The sequence below is a fragment of the Sprattus sprattus genome (genome assembly GCF_963457725.1).
Source record: "Sprattus sprattus genome assembly, chromosome: 16".
NCBI lineage: Eukaryota > Metazoa > Chordata > Actinopteri > Clupeiformes > Clupeidae > Sprattus > Sprattus sprattus.
Window position 1 is genome coordinate 13,850,318 of NC_137914.1, and position 21,075 is coordinate 13,871,392.

Genomic DNA, 21,075 nt, shown 5'->3' on the forward strand with positions numbered 1-21,075 from the left:
ATTACATTATATCATATTTAAGTCATATCCTTAAGTCTGCTCCGTCACAAACAACAGGTTATGATAGCTAATTTTATCTTCTTAGGTAACAAGACATTACGGCCTCGACTTCACTTATCTGTTAACTGGGTACACAGGCTAATATTACATACATCTCACTGGTGATGTGACAGAAACTCACTAGCCACATGGAGCTATCTAGCACACAATGGTCTCACAAGGTTTGTTAGTAGCTTACTTGTTTTAGAAGGTGTAAGCAATGACATACACCCCTCCAGACCAATCTCCACACAGTAAATCATAGATTTAATTGGATAGACATCCTGTCATTCTGCTAATAGGCTAATGCTAGCTAATCCTTTAAAATTTCTTCAGAAACAGTTGTGTGCGTACACAGCCGAGTGGCTGCGTATAGCACTGTTTTGATTGGCTCTAGCTCAGCAGCCGAGTAGAAGGGTGACACAAGTCTTCAAACGTGAGAGGGCGCATTTCTGAAAAGATTTACAATTTGGTGCTGCACCCTTCCGTCATTTTGCACCCGATGCCACCCACCTATGTCTCATATGCCACGGGCCACCCCTGAGGCCACACATGACTAGCACTGGGACATTCTTTTAAAAAGTTGATGCAAACTTAAATGTAAAACCAGTCTGTAAATAGAGAGTTTAAAAGAAGCACAGTGATCCATTCCACAACTCTTCTTGGGACATCTTGCACAAGGTAACAACCTAAAAAAATAGAATACTGTCAAAACACACAACAAAACATGTATATTCCAATTCATATTTTATTCTGATGTATGTAGATCCGGACCTGAGATTATCTCTCCTTGTTAGTGCGTAGGTCTGTGGTGACGGGGTCGTGCTGAATGGTTTGGTGCAGCATGAGGGCTAGTAGGCCTGCTCGATTCGTCATTGCTGTACGAACGTTCCGTTCCTGTTCAAACAGCTCATCCAGCTTGTACCACTGTCAGCGTCGAGCACATAAAGTGGGAAACAACACAGAAACATTAACCAACCTCAAACCTTATACTGAATTATGATAATAAGTGAGGCTGAGTTTACACTGCCTGGTAAATAAATCGCAAACAAAAAATACAATCTTTTGCTTTTCGAGGCATCATCAGAGGTCCGCAAAGACAGGTAGCCTCGGCAGGTGTCATGACCTGAGCCTTCATCCTTCATTTCACTTTTCGCTGTTTTGCCAGTTGTGCACATGAAAGTAACGTTATACGTCATTAAAGTTTGTCATATTTTCAATGACGTGCGAGTTGCAATGACTGGGAATATCTGTACTGTCCGTTTATTCTTATCGGCAGATATCTGATTAATATCAGATTTATTTCCACAAATGAATGAGGACCGAAACAGATCTGACAATATCTTATTCCATGTGCTTTTTACCTGCTTACACGTTCATAATACATATCTGATCCATGCCATATTTGAGCAAAAAAAAAATCGTAATTGGTTCACTTTTACCAGGCAGTGCAATCATTAATAAACCAAAACGCTGACGACCAAAACAAAGGGAAGGCGTCTGCATATTTTAACCTAGATAACAGCAATGTTCCAGCATGTGTACTGACCACTCGCACCCGCTCCAAGTCAACCTCTGCTCTTCTGAGCTTTTCCCAGCAATAGTGCTTGTTGCACTTGCGCTTGGACACCCTGCAGTAATCTCCCGTTGGATCAAACACGTCACGCACAAGGGGACATCCACAGACCTCGTCACCTGGAACCTGGAGAAAGATTTCGATTAGCAAAAATATGTTTCATTTTTTTATTATTATTGTTACATTTTGTAGATTACATTTTGTAATAGATAATCTCATAATCTCACTTTTGGGTCCCTTGAGTGTTCTGGACACAGGACCTGAAGCCTTTTACAATAGGTTTTACTCTGTGGGTTGTACACATCACAGAAAAGCCTTGTTGCTCTGGAAGAACAAATCAAAGAAAACATGTTAATAATAAATTGTAGTAGCAACATTTTTTTGCACTTTGCACTTTTACAATGTTGAAAGCATGTTTAAAACTGAACAAACCTACCCTTCAATGCGTGTGGGATACATCGATCCAAATGATGTTTGGCTTTCATACTGTGAATAGAAAAACGTTTTATGTAGCCTTTTGGCCTTTAAAAAAAACATACATTGCTTGTATAACATTTGTAAAACATCCATTGTTTGAAACTTCCTCCTCCAGTGACTGACTTACTGTGTTTAAACAACATTTCGACTGTGATGAACAACTGTACAATTGAGACTGATGAAATTGTGGAAACTGCTTACTTTTGCATAGCATCTTTCCATATGTCGTAGCGCCACCTTTGGATTAACTGGGTGACTGCATGACACACAAAAGATTTGAAGGTCGGTGTCGTCATCCCCTTCATTCACCTGGAGTAATACAAGAATGCATGCATGAGAGACTTAATAATTCTCATAGTTTCATTTCAGTAAAAATCCGAAGAATAACAACATTTACCCTAACCCTAACCCTCAATGAAAAATAAAAAAGAAACAGCACAGACAGTCATTTTTACATTATACATATTTTTGGCCTGTCTAGTCTGCCACAGTAAAATATTTATAACATTTTCACAATAAATGACAAAAAAACACTTTATAGAAATGTTACTGTAGAAATATTTAATTAATTTTCAGGGACGTTCACTATTGTTAGACATGATGGATGATAGACTATTCCGGTGGTGAATGGCTCAGAAGGGGAATGTCATAAAGATATAAATGCTCCAGCTGTTTACAGGAAAAAACCTCCACTTCAGACATCAAAGATTTACTCTGCTTTTAGCCTGCAGTCATTTTTCACCAGAGATCAGTTCACTTTCCGACGATTATCTTACCACATGTAAAAACATGCTTTTCATTATTTATTATCTAGAACCATCCGGTAACAGTTAAGCTTTGTGTGAGAGCCGTCCCCTCCTGCCCCTGCTCCTCACCTCTTGGTCCTCCTGTACAGTCTGCTGCTTAGCTTTGGCAATGATGCCCTCCAGCTCATGGAAGCGGCGCTCCATGTCTGTGAGCCGCAGCCGGGCCTGCTGCTGGTCGCGACGGATGCGTTCCAGAAGCTTCTTGCCCTGCTCCTCAGCTATGCAGGGGCTCTGCTGCCACTGCTGGATGCGCTGAGGGAGGATCTCATAGATGCGGCTGTCCATGCGGGGAGAAAGGGGCAAGTCAGCAACATCTTAGCACATAAGAAACTATTTGTTTTATCCCAATACAGTTGCTATACGAATATAAATCAACGACAGGCTAGAGGTGCGTCTTGTGCCATAAACAAAAACAGGCACAATCAAAATATATAGTGTATGTGTGTGTTCTCATTCTTTCTGCTGTTAATCCAAGTTCATCCAATTCTCTACATTAAACACAAATGCTCTCCAAATGTTTCTGTTATTTAAAATCACATGAAACTGTCAGACACATGAGTTCTCTCTTGAGGCATCCTATACTAGAATCTTACTTGGCTGCCAGCTTCATGCCACAATCATCGGAGCAGTATTTGGAGTTGGGGCATGCCATTTCCACACAGCCAGGTCCAAGGCACTGCCGCAACCCAGGGGTGTCTTTGGGCTCTGGGCGCTCATTGTGCCGCACCTTGTCGCGGTGCTTCTGTTTCTGTTTATGCCGACGCACTTTACTGTCCTCTTTCTGAAGGATGAACAGAAAACATCATAGGGCAGGCAAAGTAAGAAAGAAAGAGAGAGAACAGAAAGAGCACAAGTGGAAGGAGATAAAAACAGCATGTAAAGTACATTGCAGTGAGGCAAAGAGAGAAACAGAGCATAAAGAGCTTCTTATTACACTGCAGAAAAAGCTCACTATAGACATACTAACTGAAGCACTATCTAAAGTGGTAGTACTGGTTTTACTTGCCTTTCGCTCAGACCTCTTCTCACGTCTCTTTACATGTTTAACCTTGACAGCCCTCTTGTGGAGGGATGGGTCAAGATACTGACCCTCTTCCTCATCACTTCCCCAGTCCTAAACATCATAGACACACACACACACACACACACACACACACACACACACACACACACACACACACACACACACACACACACACACAGTGTGAGAGGAGAGAGAATTGCAATCCATGTGTTTCATGGGGCATACAAACAGCAATTTGAAGTTTAATTTGTGCATAAGCACCAAATTAATCTGAACTGGGAGGTGTTTTGTGCTAGTGTTCCACTGATATACACTTTGTCACTGTGCCCAAAGTGTTTGTGGGGAGTGGAGGTGGATACCTGGTTGTGCTCATCATATTCTCCAGCCCTGTAATGCTTGTAGAGCTCCATCTCGTTCTCACTGAAATCATCAGACAGTTGACTGTCTCGCGAGTAGTAGTCGCGGTCCTTTGCATTTTTACTCTCCTCCTCCTTCACTCGCAGCATTTTCTGCCAAACAAAACACAATAAGATCATCAGGAAGCCATCATCGGCTTTGCCTTTCTCTCATCACATCGCTTGTATTTCTTTAAAAATAAATGTATGAATTATACATCTACACACACACATCACTTTATTTCTGTGGTGATCCAAACAAAATGTTGCAGTTTATAAGGGAAGAAAATGCATTCAGCTAAATGTGTTTCAGTGACATTTTAAATGTCAAGCAGACAACAGAAAGTGGAGACATTTAGCTTTTTATAGTTAGCTCGTGGATTAGTAAAATTTGAGGAATCTGGTTTGTTTAGACTCCATGTCACATTGCTAGTCAGTTAACTCTAAAGCTTACTCTGGCCCGGACTTCACACTGTCTGAATCGGCACTTCTGCCTGATCTTGTTGGGTCCCCCAAACTTCTTCATGTCCTTGCAGAAGTCGCATGAGGCACAGTCCTCCGTGCGTCTGCACGGCTCACACTCCCCACACATACGGGCAGATCGCTTCACCTGCAGAAAATGGGAGAGAAACATGATGAGCCAGGCTCTAAATCAGGCAAGAGGAGATACTAGTCAAGGTGACAGGACATGGTCAGCAGAATTAGCCTACTCTGGACCCGCGTCTGCCGTCTTGTTTGAAATCTGGTGTGCTACCGCCACGTTGTTTCACCATTTTGTCGTCCTCTGTGTCTTTGTCTCTTTTCTTTGGGCGGTATTTGATCTCCAATGAGCCGTTTTGGCCTGCAACATACAAGGATCCATCAGAGACACAATTACTGTAGGAGGACTAGGATGGTTTGTGTAACTGCCAATTCATGACATCAAACTATGTAGCCTCGCTTATGTAAGGGTTATTATCTAAAACATCTTAAGCGTTACTCACTGCGACATTTTTCACAATACCATTCCCTAATGGCCTTGGCCATCTTCTCAGATATACCGATGCAGTTCCCATGAAACCATTCGTTGCAATTGTCACAACCTCTGTTATGAAATAAAATAAACATGTGTCAGAAAACTCACCTGAAGAAACAAATTGTATTCTCCTTTGACTGAATTCAAAAAAGACAGGTCACTGTCTCACGGTCACTGTAACTCCAAGTTAAGCTATTGCCTACGTTTACTAGTTCATACTCCAGCAATAGTACCAGCAGTACCTGTTACAGCGCAACGCCCGAACGTTAATGTAGGTTGAATCAAAACATGCACAAGGGCAGAATTCACAATACTTACATCATGAAACAGTTGATGTCTGGTTTGCGGCAGACACAATACACGGGGGCGTTTGCTCTATCCATTCCTGCCTGGCCTCTTTTAGGTCCCAGGGCAAAATCTGGTACCCCCCTTTCCTATAAAAACAGCAAGAAGAATGTGTTAGTTACAAATGTTGTGCATGTGATTAACAACTCATTATGATATCTAGCATAAGTAGTGTAAATCGTAGCTTGTTTGGGTCGGCTAACTAACTAGCTATCGCTAGTTATCATAGCTATAGTTACCTAGCTAGTTGGTTGTTATCGATATCTAACGTTACCTACCATGTCGACCAGACACTCGTTATGTCAAACTGTGTGGTTACGTTAAAAAGGCAAACATATCAAAAAAGTGTCTAATTGTTTAAATGAATAATAAAATCTAGACCATGAGGATCTATCTGTAAGTTGTTGCTCAAACTCGAAGTTTGTTTACAACCTGTACTCGAAAGCTATCGAGACAAGTCGTTTTTCGATGAACTTCCGCTTAGCTTTTCTTCGGTCATTTCATTTTGTGGGACCTTTGAAAAAAAAAAATCTTTAGTGCCACCTACTGTACAGCCAGCATACATTACACCAATAAGATAGGTTACTCGTGGTTTAGAAACTGCAACCTACTGACTCAGGACATCACTGCCTAAGTGGTTTTGGAAAAATCATGTTGATGTTGCTATGTCGTCGTGTGTGACAGACATGTTCTTTTCTTAAAGCTGTGTAGTAGGCCTATTGCCATACTTAACAATTGTGAAAATAACTTTATTATCGTTTGGACTATTCATATTCATATGTATTCCACATTGTGTATAGGCTATCCTTGTCTCTACAGTAGAACAGAAATTCGTAGCCTGTAGGGAAAGTGGACCTCACTTATGAAGACCCCACCTGTAGAATTGTCTTGAATATTTTAATGCTATGAAAATTACCCAGATGAAAAGTATCCCATCATCATCCTATCATCATAACAGTAATGGTGTAATGTACATTTATCTTAAAACCACCTGACTTTAAATACATAAAATGAATTGACTAAAAATAAATTAATTTGCCCAGTGGTATTTCAGGGTTTTGTGTCAGTTGTGAGGGCACCATAGCCTAATAAATATGATTTAGTAGGCCTAGCCTATGCCATTCAGTGATTCATTAACCACGGTTCCATGAAATTGGGGTTTTTTTTTTAGTTTAAAAAATAAATAAGGAACATGTTAAAAGAAGAAAAGGGACACATGAAAGGCTATAACTAAAAGGCTACCTCCAAGTTCTCAATGATTTCTTACGATGAGATGGTAGGCTATTTAGCATATATCTAGCCATATGAAACTGACCATATAACTTGGTGGATCTTATTACTCAACAATCAACAATTAATTAATTAAGTAACCCACAGTCTTCTCAATTGTAGGGTCCTGAAATTATTAACGTTGCAAAATGGATTGGTTAAACTGATAGCGGTCACGTTCATAGGGAGGAGGTGCACATTAACTTCCGACATATCACTAGACCCTCCTGTTAAAGCCTGTGGCTTGACAGCACACAGATGTAGTGTAGTCGGCTTCCTCAGAGGAACTTCACGAACCCACGTTTCCGAATCCGCCAACAGGGTTAAGGGGAATTCTCAGACTTGACATGCTCCTTTTTCATATAATTTAATCTACCGTGGTCTAAGACTGGATCAAAAGAAGTCAAGGTAGGCTAACAGTTTACAGTAAAATATCGAATGTTAGTTGTTAGTAACCCATGTTAGTAACCAATTTGGTCAAAAGCTGACTGCTGAATCAAAATATAATATGCGAGAGCTATGCATTTAGGAAGTATTACAAACAAAAAGACAATAGCCTACTTTTGTAAACCTGCCATAAAACAAGGTAGGACATGTGAATTATCATTTAATAACATGAAACTTTCATGTCATATGGTCACCCCTTTTCCACTGCTTTTGTCTGTGGTAAAATGCAAAATCACGGAGATTCGTTCAGGCGAAGTAGCCTATAGGCTAGTGAAAAAAAATAGGCTAGTTCTTAGTGGATCTTAAACAATTGAAAATGGATCAGAAAAGTATTGATACCTAAATTATGCTTTATTCTAAGCTTTTTGATATTTTAGTGGAGGAAAGGGATTTATCCTTCATTTTTGTCTGAAATGCACAACCAGGAACATTTATTTTGGTTCTGTTCAACCCAAACCAGAACCAGTGTGTAAACCTCAATGCATTCTTACTCAAAATTTGGAATTTTAGTTATACAATATCACTTAACTTAACATATATAGTATCCTATGCCCGTCGTGGAAGGGACAAAATATCACAGGATTTTGTAAGCCCTCCAATCTATTTTGTGTAGGTTGATAGAGAGTTGAAGGTGACACTAATAATCTACTTATGAGTTGTGGTACAAAATACAAACACCTCGACTTTATTGCATGTCTTGTCACACCTGTTGCAAATACTCAAGGAATCCATGTCAGATGACCTAATTATGCAGGTGTTTAAACAGAAGGAACTGTTTGAAGATGAAATAACAAAGTACATATTTTGTTGTGCTTTCCTGTTCCTGTTTATTACATTTTGATACATGTACGTATGTCATATATGTGATGATCCATGTCGACATATTATTATATCTTATTACACATTTATATCATACATTCATAATTCACGCACACGCACATGCACATGCACATGCACGCACACACACACACACACACACACACACACACACACACACACACACACACACACACACACACACACACACACACACACACACACACACACACACACACACACACACAGACGTTACTCGTTAGAGGTGTTGTGTCACCCATGATATCCATAACCGTAGGATAAACTGGACTGGATTAGCTAGCTGGATTGTTTTGTTTTCCTCTCTTCGGTTGTAAGGGGGGGTTCTCTGTGTCTCAGGAGGAGACAGAAGCCATGGATGGGCATCCACAGGCACAGGGGGGTGATGGCGTTGGACAGGATTGGCCCAAGAGTGTGGACAGCCTTCAGGGCCACTGTCTCCAGCATGCCACAAAGGAACCAGAGGTGGAACCAAAAGGTAAATCTGCAATTACTCCTGTATGGTTAGTGAAAACATCGACTTAGGAGAATTGGTTGTATACTGAGACCAAGGATAGAGTTGTGTACAATTCTAAAACTGATTGTTCAAATCCTTGATTGTGATTGGCTAAAAGCCGTTGTAAAATCCAGCATAACCTAACAGTTTGTCCTAATAACATTCTATGATAACATTCCATATTACTGCGCAGCGAATGGCAAGGCAAGGCAATTTAATTCATACATCACATTTCATACACATGTGGAGCAACATCATCTGGGACACTGAAGGGTCAAAATCAGGATACCCCTGTCGCTGCATCAGCAAAGAGGAGCCTATTTGCACTATTAATGGCGATATACAAATTAATGTGAATATATAAGCACTCCTTTTTTGTCGGTAGCGCAGGTGTTCCATCTGGCTGTTGGGTTGCTTCAAGGGTTGCTTGGCAACGATTTATTTAGGAACTATATTTTGTAGTGGCGGAAGAATGTCTTAAATTGAATTGTTTTTATTTAATGAAACCATATAAAATATTTGTAGTAACAGTTTTAGAAAAGCAATAAGCCCTGCGAGTCCGTGGTTTGCGGTGATTTTAGAACAGGTAAGGGGAGTGTTCTAAAATCAGCGCAAACCACGGCCTCTTGGGGCTTATTGCTTAATTATAAAACACTTTACTTTTTAAAGGCACCCAGTGCAACTTTCGAGGCTTAAAAATAAATATTCAATTTCTAGTCTTTTTTAAACGTAGTAAGTTTCAATAACTCCATACCATTCCATATCGACATTCAAGGAGCAAAGATGAGACGTCGTTGTGTGGTGAGAACTGATAGAAAATCGATAACAACAACAATCGCCGCCATTTTCTTTATTTTTTGTAACCTACAATAAATACAGCAGGCTTCCAGTCAATGGAAAAATGGCCTCTCCCCCCCGGCGATTGTTGTTGTTTACGATTTTCTATCAGTTCTCACCACACAATGACGTCTCATCTTTGCTCCTTGAATGACGATATGTAATGGTATGGAGTTATTGAAACTTACTACGTGTAAAAAAGACTAGAAATTGAATGTTTATTTTTCATTGAATGTTTACATAAAGTTGCACTGGGTGCCTTTAATATATATAAAAAAATATATAATATGCATAAAAACATTTTTTAAACGCAGTTTGGATTTACTCATATTAACTTTGTTGTGAGTGATGGACCTCTCATCATGTGTTTGCAAGTCATGCTGGGGCGTTGGGCGTTACCTACATTACATTAATCTGTTCCTACTGTGTGTGGCTGGTAGAAAATGTCCAATTATGGGTAGACAGTTCGCAACAGCATTATGTCTGTAGCATTTCAATGAAAGGTGTTTAAACTGTATTTGTTGAACTGGCAGAATTAGTTTGTTTTCATGATTCAATAAGAATGAGAGTGAAACATACTGTTTTGTTTACATTCAGGTCCTCTGTAGAAAAGGCAGCTCCTGGACACAATAACATCCTTAAATCTTCCCCAAAGTCCCGATTCGGCCTGAAGTGAAGCCCTCCCACAATAACATTTTTTTTTTTTCAATTCAGTCATCGTCACTTCATTTTAGCCTTCTGTCTGAAGTCTTGACCTACTGCTCTATTTCTCTCACTCTCTCCCTTTTGCTTTCATTTGGTCCTTACCACTTAACATCAGACCAGGGACTGTGACTTGTGACTGTGTTATTACTGCTTGGATTTTGTAGTCTGAATAGACCCCTCTCTCCCTCTGTGCAGAAGCTCTTCTCTCCGACAGACCAGACCAGTGCAGCAGTAATGAGTCTATAACAGATGTGGGCTGTACAAACGAAGACACTCTTCTCCTTCCAAACCATACGCCGACAATCTCGCAGACAATAAACAAAGGTAATTCCCTGATTCCTATGTCTGTGTCCCTGTCTGTGTCTATTATTATTTATTGCATATCATTAGTTTATATTAACATCACACAAAGTCAGCTACTCAAGCACATACGTTGTAAGTAACTTTCCCTTTTAACAAAAGTATCACTGGATGTGTCTGTTGTGACTGATTAAGAGATTATTTATTGTGCTAATTTTGATCAGCAGTTAGTTCTGGGTTGAGCTCATAGTGGTGAATTTTGGAAAAAGACCATTTGGGGGTGGTTGACCTTAGTTTTGCTAAAGACATAGGAAAAAACAGCCACAGTGATGGGATAAATTCAAACAAATTCTTAAATTAATTATGCGACTTCAGATAATTTGTTGCCCTCCACTTTCAGATGATCATCACTTAGAGAACCCTGTGGTATCCAATCAGCCGGTTGCTCACCCCCTCCAAGAAGGTGTGGCCAACGGAGCCACACCCATCTGCACTCCTCCGGCGGCCTCTGGCACCCCGGTGAAGCCCGGCTCGGCCTCACCACAGAAGTGTAACGGGCACAACCGCCACCCACACAATAAGCGCTTGACCTCCACCACCAAGAGCCAGCACAGCTTCAAAGCCAATGCCACCCAGATCGAGGAGGTGGCTGGAGACGGTATGCTGCGGAGGAGCCCGTTATTGTTTCAGAGTGAAATGTCAGCATATGCCATAATCTCAGATTACACAAACACATAATCTTATATGCTGAGAAAGGAAATGTCCATCCGAACTCACAGTTTATTTTGTTAAAGATGCAGTCCATGATTCGGTTTCGGTTTTGCGAAAGGTTGTTGTTATTTGAGCTCAGTAGCCAATGACGCACCATATTGATGGGCTGGGCTTGTTTATGGCTCGGCCCAAGTCACCATGTTTGCTTCCCATTTACAGAGCCAGGGCCGTGTTCGAACACTGGAGTGTTTTTTTAGCACTGACACTGAACAAACAGCTAGAGGACTGTGAGGATCTATTAGCTGAATTTGACAGATAAATGTATGGTTAGGATAAGGATGTGGATTAGAATCACAAGCTACACCTTTAACCCTAAATTAAACCTATGCCTTGAAACCTGGCTAATATAAACCAAGCTTGTCGATTTTCATCCGCTCACTGGGACAGATCTTTGTTTCACTAGCGTTAGAGATCCTTGTTTCGCTTTGTGTTTGCTAGTGTTAAGAGTACAGATACACCCCCCTGGCACCCCCAGAGAGCCTCTGCTATCCGAAGCCCCCCCCACCTCGCCCCTGACCTGGGTAGGAGTGAGCGCTGGACCCAGCCTTATCTTACAGCCACGCTGAGACATTCCTGCCACGCTGTTTATCTCATGTCTCAGTTTCTGTCCGTCTGTCAGCCTTTGATAAAGTGCTTGTGTAGGTGACACATCTGTGTCGAATGGCTACTCTTACTCTGTCTGACTCACCAAATCCCATCAGAGTTGTGTGACAGCAGAGGCTGTGGCCTAGATAGGACGACTGAAACGCACTCGTTTCCAATATGTGTTTACACTTTTCTTCCTACTTCAAATGAGCAACGGATGGACACTTCAGCCATAGGATCCATCCATATACCACGCCAAGCCAAATATTCTGAAGACAGGTCAACCATATTATTTTTGAAAGGGATCTTTCTAAGAGAGTATTGAAACAAAATGGAGAACCTCAGCACTAACAGCAGTAATAGTTAACAGCAATAGAAGCACAGTTTGTGGTCTGTAACTAGCAGGTTATATTGGTATAGCACCTTTGGTTCAATGGTTCAGATGGCAAACCCCAGCAATGGCACAAAAACATTTCTGTGTTCTCTTTTCTCTTTTTCATTTCTGTATTCCGTCTTTGCCAAACAAAACCTACTAAAAACAGAAATGGCAGGCTCCAATCTCACTATATAACAAACTATGAGGAGGCATTGGGTTTGTGTGCATAGCAACTGCAGGTAATAGGTTTCTGTGAGCTGGGTTTCAGAAGTAGCACACACTCAGCTCATATTCTTACTAATTTCTACTTGAGACGCACAAGCTTGATATCAAGATATATTGACATGTAACTTTGAGTGCTTTGTCAGCTTAAATATCAACATGTGCAACGTTTAACTGAAATCCTCTACTTTTAAACATGTTTTATGAAATAATTAGCCCCATCACGCCTGAATTAAATGACACTAGGCCAATACAGTGGGCCAAGTACTACACAGCTGTGTGTGTATTAGACCTTCTGTGGGCTCAAATAAACCCTACCAGAAAATGTTAAGGTCCACTATTAAATGACTTGTACCGCCAGGCCTCTGGGGCTTATCGCTGCACTTTGGGCTATTTAAGTTCATGCTACTCAGCTGTATGTCTGGAGTTCACGTGTGTGCTGGTCTATGTGTGTGTCAGTCTATCTTCATGTATGTGCTCATTGTGCTGGTCTGTTTTCATATGTGTGCTGGTGTGTGATCATGTGTGTGTATTTATGTTTTTGCTGGTCTGTGTGCATATGGCTGCTGAGCTGTACTGATGTGTGTCCTGTTTTATGTCTCAGACTGTTGCGTGCACTGCGTGCTGGCGTGCCTCTTCTGCGAGCTGACGTCTCTGTGCTCCGCGTTCGCCCAGTGCCTGACCTGTGGGCCCGGTTGTGAAGCCCTCTGCTGCTGCGGTGAGGCAGCCACCGGGGGCCTGGCCTGCAGCGAGGATGCCTGCTCGGCCCTGTTGGATTGTGGGATACTGGAGGACTGCTGCCAGTCCTCAGACTGTCTAGAGATTTGTTTGGAATGTTGTTCGATCTGCTTTCCTGCCTAAACCCACTTTTACCTGGTGGAATTCAATCCAAGGGCTTAGAAACTAAGCGGTAATTCAGTATTGTAAAATAAGTAGTTATTTGGCCTGATCGTCTTATTTATTTTGATATATTGGAATGTTGTCAAAAGAGGGGTGATTGATGGATGAGTAATGTTTGGTGAAAGAGACTTTCTTGTTGGATGAGCTAGGCTCTAAATGCCCTACATGTTCATGTGAGCAGCCCATGAAGCTCACAGACAAGGCATGGTATGTTATGTTATGTATGGTGTGTTTTAGACAATTTCACTCTGACACACTGAGGTGCACAGAAGCCCCGCTGGGCTGTGGAGAGTATGTGATGTGAAAATGAATCTTAGAAAAAGAATGGCATCAAGTGTGATTGTCACCTTAAAAAAAAAGTTACATGTTACAAAGTTACATGACTGTTGCATATGTCCCTGTGAATATTTATCTGCTGCAGAAAGTAGTAAAATGTCTTTTGTCTTTTTGTACTCTCTTGAATGTTCTGTTTTCTCATTCATATTTACTGACTTTGACTTAATGACATTTTTACCAAACATTAATCATGTTTTGGTTTGATTTTATGACATTTTGTTGTGTCTCACACACATGCCACTCCCTATACAGTAGTAGTGTCCTCCTACACTCCACACTGGGTGTATTCCTACACTTTTTTCTGTGTTTCTCTTACAACAGAGGGCCTTTTAATCTTCACCCGGGGTAATGAATGTTCTCTCTCTCTATAACCGATGCAAAAATAGCTGGCCTGGATAAATCATAAAGCCTTTTTGCATTCTCCCCTGTGCCTGTTGAATTTCACAGCCATTCTCCAGATGACTCTGCCAAAGGCAGCAGCAACTAATGGAGTGTCAGTGGACATCACTTCAGAGAGACCACTGCTGGCCCATCTGCTAGGGTGACAAAGAAAGTGCTCAATGAAACCGTGGTTGGTCTGGTTGGCCTATGAACCTAGTCTGGCAGGAAAACCCCCAAATGGCTTTTTAAATACAGTCGTCACTGTCCAAGCCAAAATATGCCTCTGTTTAATTTTTATTCGATTCGTTTCGGCTTTGTTTGTACAGCCTTCTCTGCAGTGGACATTGTGTAAAAAAAAAGCTTAGCATTGAACAGTGGACGGGTGAAACCACAGCACTGTGGGACATCAGTTAATTCAGTCGCTTGTGGAAAGCTTAGTACATTTACAGAAAACATTCTGCCGGATATAATAGGAAGTCTAAAAAAGAGGATGGAAAAAGAAACCTGGCCTTTTTCAGTAAATCCCTGATTCAAGTGGGCTCTCCGGAAGTAGGACACACACACAAACATACACACAGCATTTGTTCCAGGGCCATCACCACCTGTTTGTCAAAGGTCCATCTCGCCTAGAATTTGAAGTGCAATGGAGAGGTTTGTGACCTTTAACAGACTTGGCAGACATTTCTGCCTCAGAGGAAGAGAGATGGGCTCAGTCACAAATCTCAATTTACTGCTTACCTTCTGAAACGGAAAAATCCCCCCGCATAACAACCAATTTCTCACCATGGCTAGATAATCACAGCATACAATAGAAAGAGCAAGAGCCACACATTTTTTTTAATTTTCACACACATACTACTTTAACTGAAGTCATCTGTGTTGATGAGAACTGCAACTTTTGTCTTCGTCTTTCTGCAATTATCACACCTAGTTAACATCCACAATATTACAGTGCCTATGCCACTTGTGGCTCTTCTGCCCGACCAGTTGGTGGACTGGGGTGTTTTTCTCATAGGATCAGACTTGATGTGGGCAGTGAGACAAGCAGGAAGGGTTTGTTTATTGTAGCTACATGCCAAGTGGCGTCAACAGGAAGTGGAGGAAGTGACTGAAATGACAGTGCTGTAGGTGAGGGTCGGCCTCCGGGGGAGCGGCCGGTCGCTTCCGCCGCTGACTCCTGACCTCTGCCCACCACGCATCAAACGAGCCGCTGGCCCGCGCCAGCCAAGCAGCCAGGAAACAGCTTTCATGGCTCGCGCACACGGATTACACGCACTCAACCATGTGTATGCACAGCAGTGCAACACACACACACACACACACACTTGATGGACAGGCACAAATACTCACACAACATGAACATAGACACTCCATGGATATGGATAACCAAACACACAATTGTGGCATAACACAAGAAAAGCTCTACTCACGACACTGCTATCCCACAGCAGCTGATTTATGTTCTAAAGTCACGCATTCTAGAACTTTCTCACTCACTGACACGGCTGGCCTCCGCTTGGTTTCTTTCTCACACCCGGTCTCTTTTGAGCAGGTTTGCAGGGGAGAAAGTGCTGACATTGCAAAAGAAAAAAACAGATGGCCTCAACCCTTACAGTAGATGAAAACAACTGTTCTTCACATTCCGTGCAGTGAAGGAAGAAACCATGAACATATTGTGTGGAGGATATTGCGGTTATGGGTAAAATGGCATTCTTTGGTGGAGGATTTTTCAGAACGTAAATGACACCCCATAAATCTAGTCAGACCGCAAATGACATCTGGAATGGACACTAGCTAATGGGCCTCATTTATAAAACGTTGCGTAGAAACCATCCTACATTTTGTCTAAGACATTTCCTGAAATGAGCGTAAGTGAGATCCACAGTAAACAGACGTACACACAAAAAACACGTGTACGCCAATCCTTCGGTTATAAATCACAAATGGTCGTGAAATTGTGCGCAACTGAATCTCCGCCCTCAAAACGCCCCTATTTAATCTAATCAGCATATTATCAATGCACAAACAGAGCGCATCCTCAATGCACAATGGCCTGGTTGCATCTGGTGCGCCTCGGTAGACGAGAGGCTATTTGGGCACAACGCTCTCGACAAGCTGTAGGCCTACCTGCTTATCAGCCATACATCATCCTGTGTCAAAAAGTGTGCGATCACGAAAAAACCCTTTCTCTCCTTATTGCGCAGTTGGCAATATCCTCTAACAACGCCAATGCAGCTATATCTCCTAATGAAAACTAAGCCACTATTAGACTTTCTATAGGCTATAGATTGAGCGAAATGTTTTACACTTGTGAAATAAAAACGGAATACCTATTAGACGTGAATCTCATTCATGTGTGAATTGTTCTAATAGTTTAATTGATTTTATTGAGCGAAACATTCGCCCTAATGGTGACGGTGGTGCACGATGATGATAATGAAACTGCGTGTTGGCACTTTGAGTTCTAAATTCCTGCAGTACTCCAGTATTGCCACAAGGAAATGTACTTACACGAACTAAAACCAGACGTAGAGATACGTCCTTTTCTATGTCTAAGACGGTTTTTATAAATCTGTACTTAGACGTGGATTTGATCGCACGCACAGTCTAAGATCAATTCTGTGCGTAAGTACGTTTTATAAATGAGGCCCAATGTCTTATAAAAGAACGCTTGTTTTGAAGTGTGAAAAAAATCTGTGTTCTGAATCAAATTCAGAATTAATTTGTCAAACATTTCAAACTGACTGCTGAACTGTAGAGGTCAGGGTATTAAAAATGTTGATGTAATATAAAGTCTAATTCCATCTCTTACCGAGGTTATTGTCCACTTTGGTAACGTTTAACCATTTGGCATTTCATAAATGATCAAAAAAGTTAGGTTTGACTTGTTTTGTAAGTCACTTAACAGAGTTATAGAGTTACATAATTGAATTACAAAATAAATATAATTATAATCTGCCATCTGTAACCTATTCTGGGCCTGGTCGAATTTTAAAAATCTGAACATAAAATGTTTTAACTTCTAATACATCTTCCCTTCTCAACAACGGAAGCTAAAGGGAAAAAAAAAAATGGGGACAGCACCAGGCCTTGTTCATTTTGAGTTAAATGTGCACACTTGGTCCAAAAACAGAGCTAGTGGACAGTGCCTGCCAAAACCAATACCAACCCATCCCACTGGCCTGGTCCTTTAAAGAGGTCATGCCTCGAATAACAACACAAGGCCCCATCCTTTGCCTGCAACACCCAGAGATAAAATGGAACACCCTCCCGTTACAGACTGTATAATATGCTATTAAAACATGCAAGCCAGGAAATTCATCCAGTATTCATTTACCAAAACAGCATGCCCACCCATTCCAAAAGCCCACGAAAGCACTAGGTTAAACTAACACCGCTCAACAGGTGGCATGACAAGTGTCCAACACTAATAGGCCAGACAGCCCGGGGAAATGGGGTTATGGACAAATAGCTCCCAATTTAACAAGATAGACAGAGACAGAGAAAGAGCGTGATAGAAGGAGAGAGAGAGAGAGACTGAGAGAGAGAAAGAGAGAGAGAATGTGATTGTTCTGTGCTGCTGTGGTTTGGGGTTTAAAGTGGGGATAAGCAAATTCCGCCAAGACAAACCAGGGCCTACTCTTAAAAATACGGTTGAAATAAGCAGGACCAGAGTCCTTGAAAGTTAATTGCCGGCAGTGGCGGCCCACTCAACCCCCCAGCCCTAAGCCAGCCCTGTTTTAAACATCGATTTACCTTATTACAAAAACACACAATTTCACAGTAACATGCTAATGCCTCATCATCAATCAAATTAATTTGACATCTAACGGTGAGCTCATCAATGATCCGTTATTAGGTCACTGCTAGTATGAATGCAAGAACATGAACTCATCAAGATCATGGACTCAGGGCTTGCTTCTGATTCTCTTTTCTTCTCCTGCCTGCCCTCTGTCTCTCTACCCGGCCGGCCACAAACAGATTGGTACCCCTTTATGAGCTGGGTTCTGTTCAAGGTTTCTTCCAGTTAATAGTTTTTTTCCCCCACGCCATCATCACTTAAGTGTTTGGGTTCAGGATCTGGGCTCTGTAAAATACCTAGAGGCAGTTGTTATTGGCACTGTATGAATAAATAACATTTATTTGCAAAAACAGCTTTCCGATGCAGCACAGTAAGGAGTGAGATGACCAAGAGTGCCATCTAGTGGTAAATATTTGATTCTGCAAGTAGAGTCACCTTATTCTGTTTAACAAATGACACTTTTTTTTTTTTTACCAACATCTACTTTAAACACCCTTCCACAAGTAAAGCAGTTAGCAAGGGTATCTTTGTAGGTACTAAAAAGATTTAGATAACATTCGTCATGCTCAGAAACATATATACTCATGAAAGGTATATTCATTACTATTTTGCTTGATAATTATTTGGTAAATATGGTACAACTATAAAGCATTTAATGACGGTTTTTAAATTCTAGAAAAAAAAGACAGCAGCAAAGACAAAGACAGAAAATGGAAATTTCATTTCGTTTTTAATTGCTCATTTACATAAAAGGTAAAAAATAACCTACACAGTGACTAAAACCAAGGGAATTGAAAATCACTGTCAGGTAGCTGCGGTGCTAACAGCATATGACAGCCACCGCACTCCAAAGCAGAACTGAGAGAAAAAATAAGACAGAACAGACAGAAGACATAAAAAAATTCCCTTTCATGTCTCAGAGGTTTCACTTGTGCACTGCATATGATTATCATAAAATACAACTCAAAATGCAAAACAGATATGAAAAGTAAACATTACCACATCTCATATGGTTTCACTACAGTCCTGATACCATGTCTAGTGTACATCATGAAGTTATGATGATTTTCTTTGTTGTAGTACACGTTAATAGCACAATACAGCCAGGACACACACATATTTTACATATATTTGTAAAGGTGTCTTGATTAACATTTTTTTTTGTATGTCTTATAGGGGAGAAATGCCACTTCAGTTGATACAACATTTTTGTTTTTCATTGAATCATTACTTTTTCAAAAAAAAAAAAAAAAGGTATTCATGATGTCACATTCCATAGTGAACGCCTAGCTTGACGGTTTTCCTAACAACATTGGATATTGTCCACATTATGTGCCATGAAAACAAGTAACCGACGTTGGCGCCCAATCCGCCAAAATAAGACATGTGACTGCAGCAAATACACAGTGTGACTTGACCGTGACCACACAAACCATCACAGTTTGCAACAATTGCATAGAAACTTGCTCACTGTCTCTCTTCTTTTTTGGAGAACACACCACTTAAACCACCACTATGCTGTATGTGCAGGTGAAGGCAGGCAGGCAGGCAGGCCACAACACAGAGGCTGCGCCAATGACATCATTGCTTGCGTTTGAGTGGCTGAACTCGGCCTTAAGCGTAGAGATTGGAAAGGAACCACAAGACAGTGCTCACTCACACTAACTGCACACACATACACACGCCCCGTGGAAGGCGTTCCCTTTGGACTACAACGGCCTCTCCTGAAATGTCCTGCATTTAGAACCTCACCGCTCATAAAACAATTCAAGGGAAAAATCTCAGACTCTCACCTACACAATGAAACAGTATTAAAGAAAATAAACTTTGTTTTCTAACAAACTATGATTATTATCTTTAAGACTACATATATTGATTACTATATTGTTCACAATTCATTATTGAATGGTATAATTCATTTTCAGTAAATAATGGCATTTTGAGATATATATACACTAAGGAATGGAATAAAAATATTCTTCTTTGTTAATGTTAACGGGAGGATTAAAAACAAAATGTAATTGTCTTTACAAGTGCTATTACAATTACACATAAAAGTGTTGGCTATTCTCGTCCTCCATTCATATTGCTTTTCACAGAATCAGACAATAAGTTCAAACATACAAACACAAGCTATACAGCATGGGTGGACAGCCAAGAACAGAGGAACTAGCTGTCCTAGTGTGTTGACCAGGGAACTGAAGCCAGGCCTCTCTGAGCTGAGTAATTTCTGAAAAAACAAAACAGGTCTTGGAGGTTTTGTGCTGGCCATGTTTTCGGTGTCCTCTACACAATCTGTGCAGTGCTTTTATGGCACTGATCTGGCTTTGAACAAGACTTCTCTCTCTCTCTCCCCCTCAAGAGCAACCTGTTGGTCATTGGAATAGGCCCACTTGGAAATACTCGTAAATTCTGCATGCAAACTGTGATCCTGGATAAAAAAGGACGTGTAAAAACAACAATATTGTAAAAACGGCAATTTATACACCCAACTTAAAGATAAAACTTTTTTGCAACTCAAAGATTGACTTGTGTGGAAACAAAAACAAAAAAATACCAGCACCATTTAATCAACACATCCACAATGACCGCAATCCCTTCGCTAGGGCCATATAAAAAATCTCGGTGTCAGATCATGACTATGCATCATGGGAGTTGTACAACAACAACACAACTCTCTATGCAATACCAGTGTTATGTTACGTGACTATTTCAGTTAGAGCTATTATGGTGGGAACATGCATGAGGAGCTAACATCCTCATCAAGCTGGTTAGCCATACATTGCCAGAGCTAACTAGAAACTAAATGTTTGGAGAAAAACGTAAGGTCTCTGGGACTCTCAACTCTCTCTCTCAAATCTGAACTCTGTCAAACTCTGGAAACCTCTGAGAAGACTTGCCTGGCAATTATTTTGCATGTTTAAAACACACTGAGAGGAGGGGAGAGGGTACCCCCATCTGGATGGAGTTACAAGGAACTGCTTACAGCAGCTTAAAGACTGGAATTTGACGCATCTGACACATACCAAAAGCGGTTTTACACAAACAGTGCAGGACAGGATTATGCACAGGGGCATGGTTTAGGCAGGGACATGACTGAGATTCATAAGGATCGT

The 21,075-nt window shown here is 41.0% G+C and overlaps 2 protein-coding genes across 2 annotated transcripts; one reads left to right on the top strand and one right to left on the bottom strand.

The window, feature by feature from the left end:
- Positions 1 to 6,114, bottom strand: cxxc1a (CXXC finger protein 1a). Its single transcript, XM_080853384.1, has 15 exons — positions 5,956 to 6,114; positions 5,651 to 5,766; positions 5,301 to 5,401; positions 5,028 to 5,158; positions 4,772 to 4,927; positions 4,282 to 4,431; positions 3,905 to 4,012; positions 3,492 to 3,679; positions 2,968 to 3,175; positions 2,294 to 2,401; positions 2,052 to 2,101; positions 1,843 to 1,939; positions 1,589 to 1,741; positions 814 to 966; positions 1 to 728 (listed from the first exon to the last, which is right to left on the bottom strand). Exons 1-14 carry the CDS (start codon positions 5,956 to 5,958, stop codon positions 820 to 822), a joined length of 1,716 nt encoding a protein of 571 aa, XP_080709510.1. The 5' UTR covers positions 5,959 to 6,114; the 3' UTR covers positions 1 to 728; positions 814 to 819.
- A 2,486-nt stretch (positions 6,115 to 8,600) lies between these two features.
- Positions 8,601 to 13,401, top strand: LOC308377785 (uncharacterized protein; the record flags this gene model as incomplete). The annotated part of the gene is made up of 4 exons (XM_080854522.1): positions 8,601 to 8,726; positions 10,482 to 10,610; positions 10,987 to 11,244; positions 13,145 to 13,401. Exons 1-4 carry the CDS (start codon positions 8,603 to 8,605, stop codon positions 13,399 to 13,401), a joined length of 768 nt encoding a protein of 255 aa, XP_080710648.1. The 5' UTR covers positions 8,601 to 8,602.
- Between the last annotated feature and the right edge of the window lie 7,674 nt (positions 13,402 to 21,075).

Bases quoted from the DNA above. Each gene is read 5' to 3' on its own strand.
- cxxc1a (XM_080853384.1), bottom strand. The intron at 2,402-2,967 runs GTGAGGAGCAGG...GTATTACTCCAG, and splicing joins CTGTACAGGAGGACCAAGAG to GTGAATGAAGGGGATGACGA. The intron at 967-1,588 runs GTCAGTACACAT...CGACGCTGACAG, and splicing joins ACTTGGAGCGGGTGCGAGTG to TGGTACAAGCTGGATGAGCT.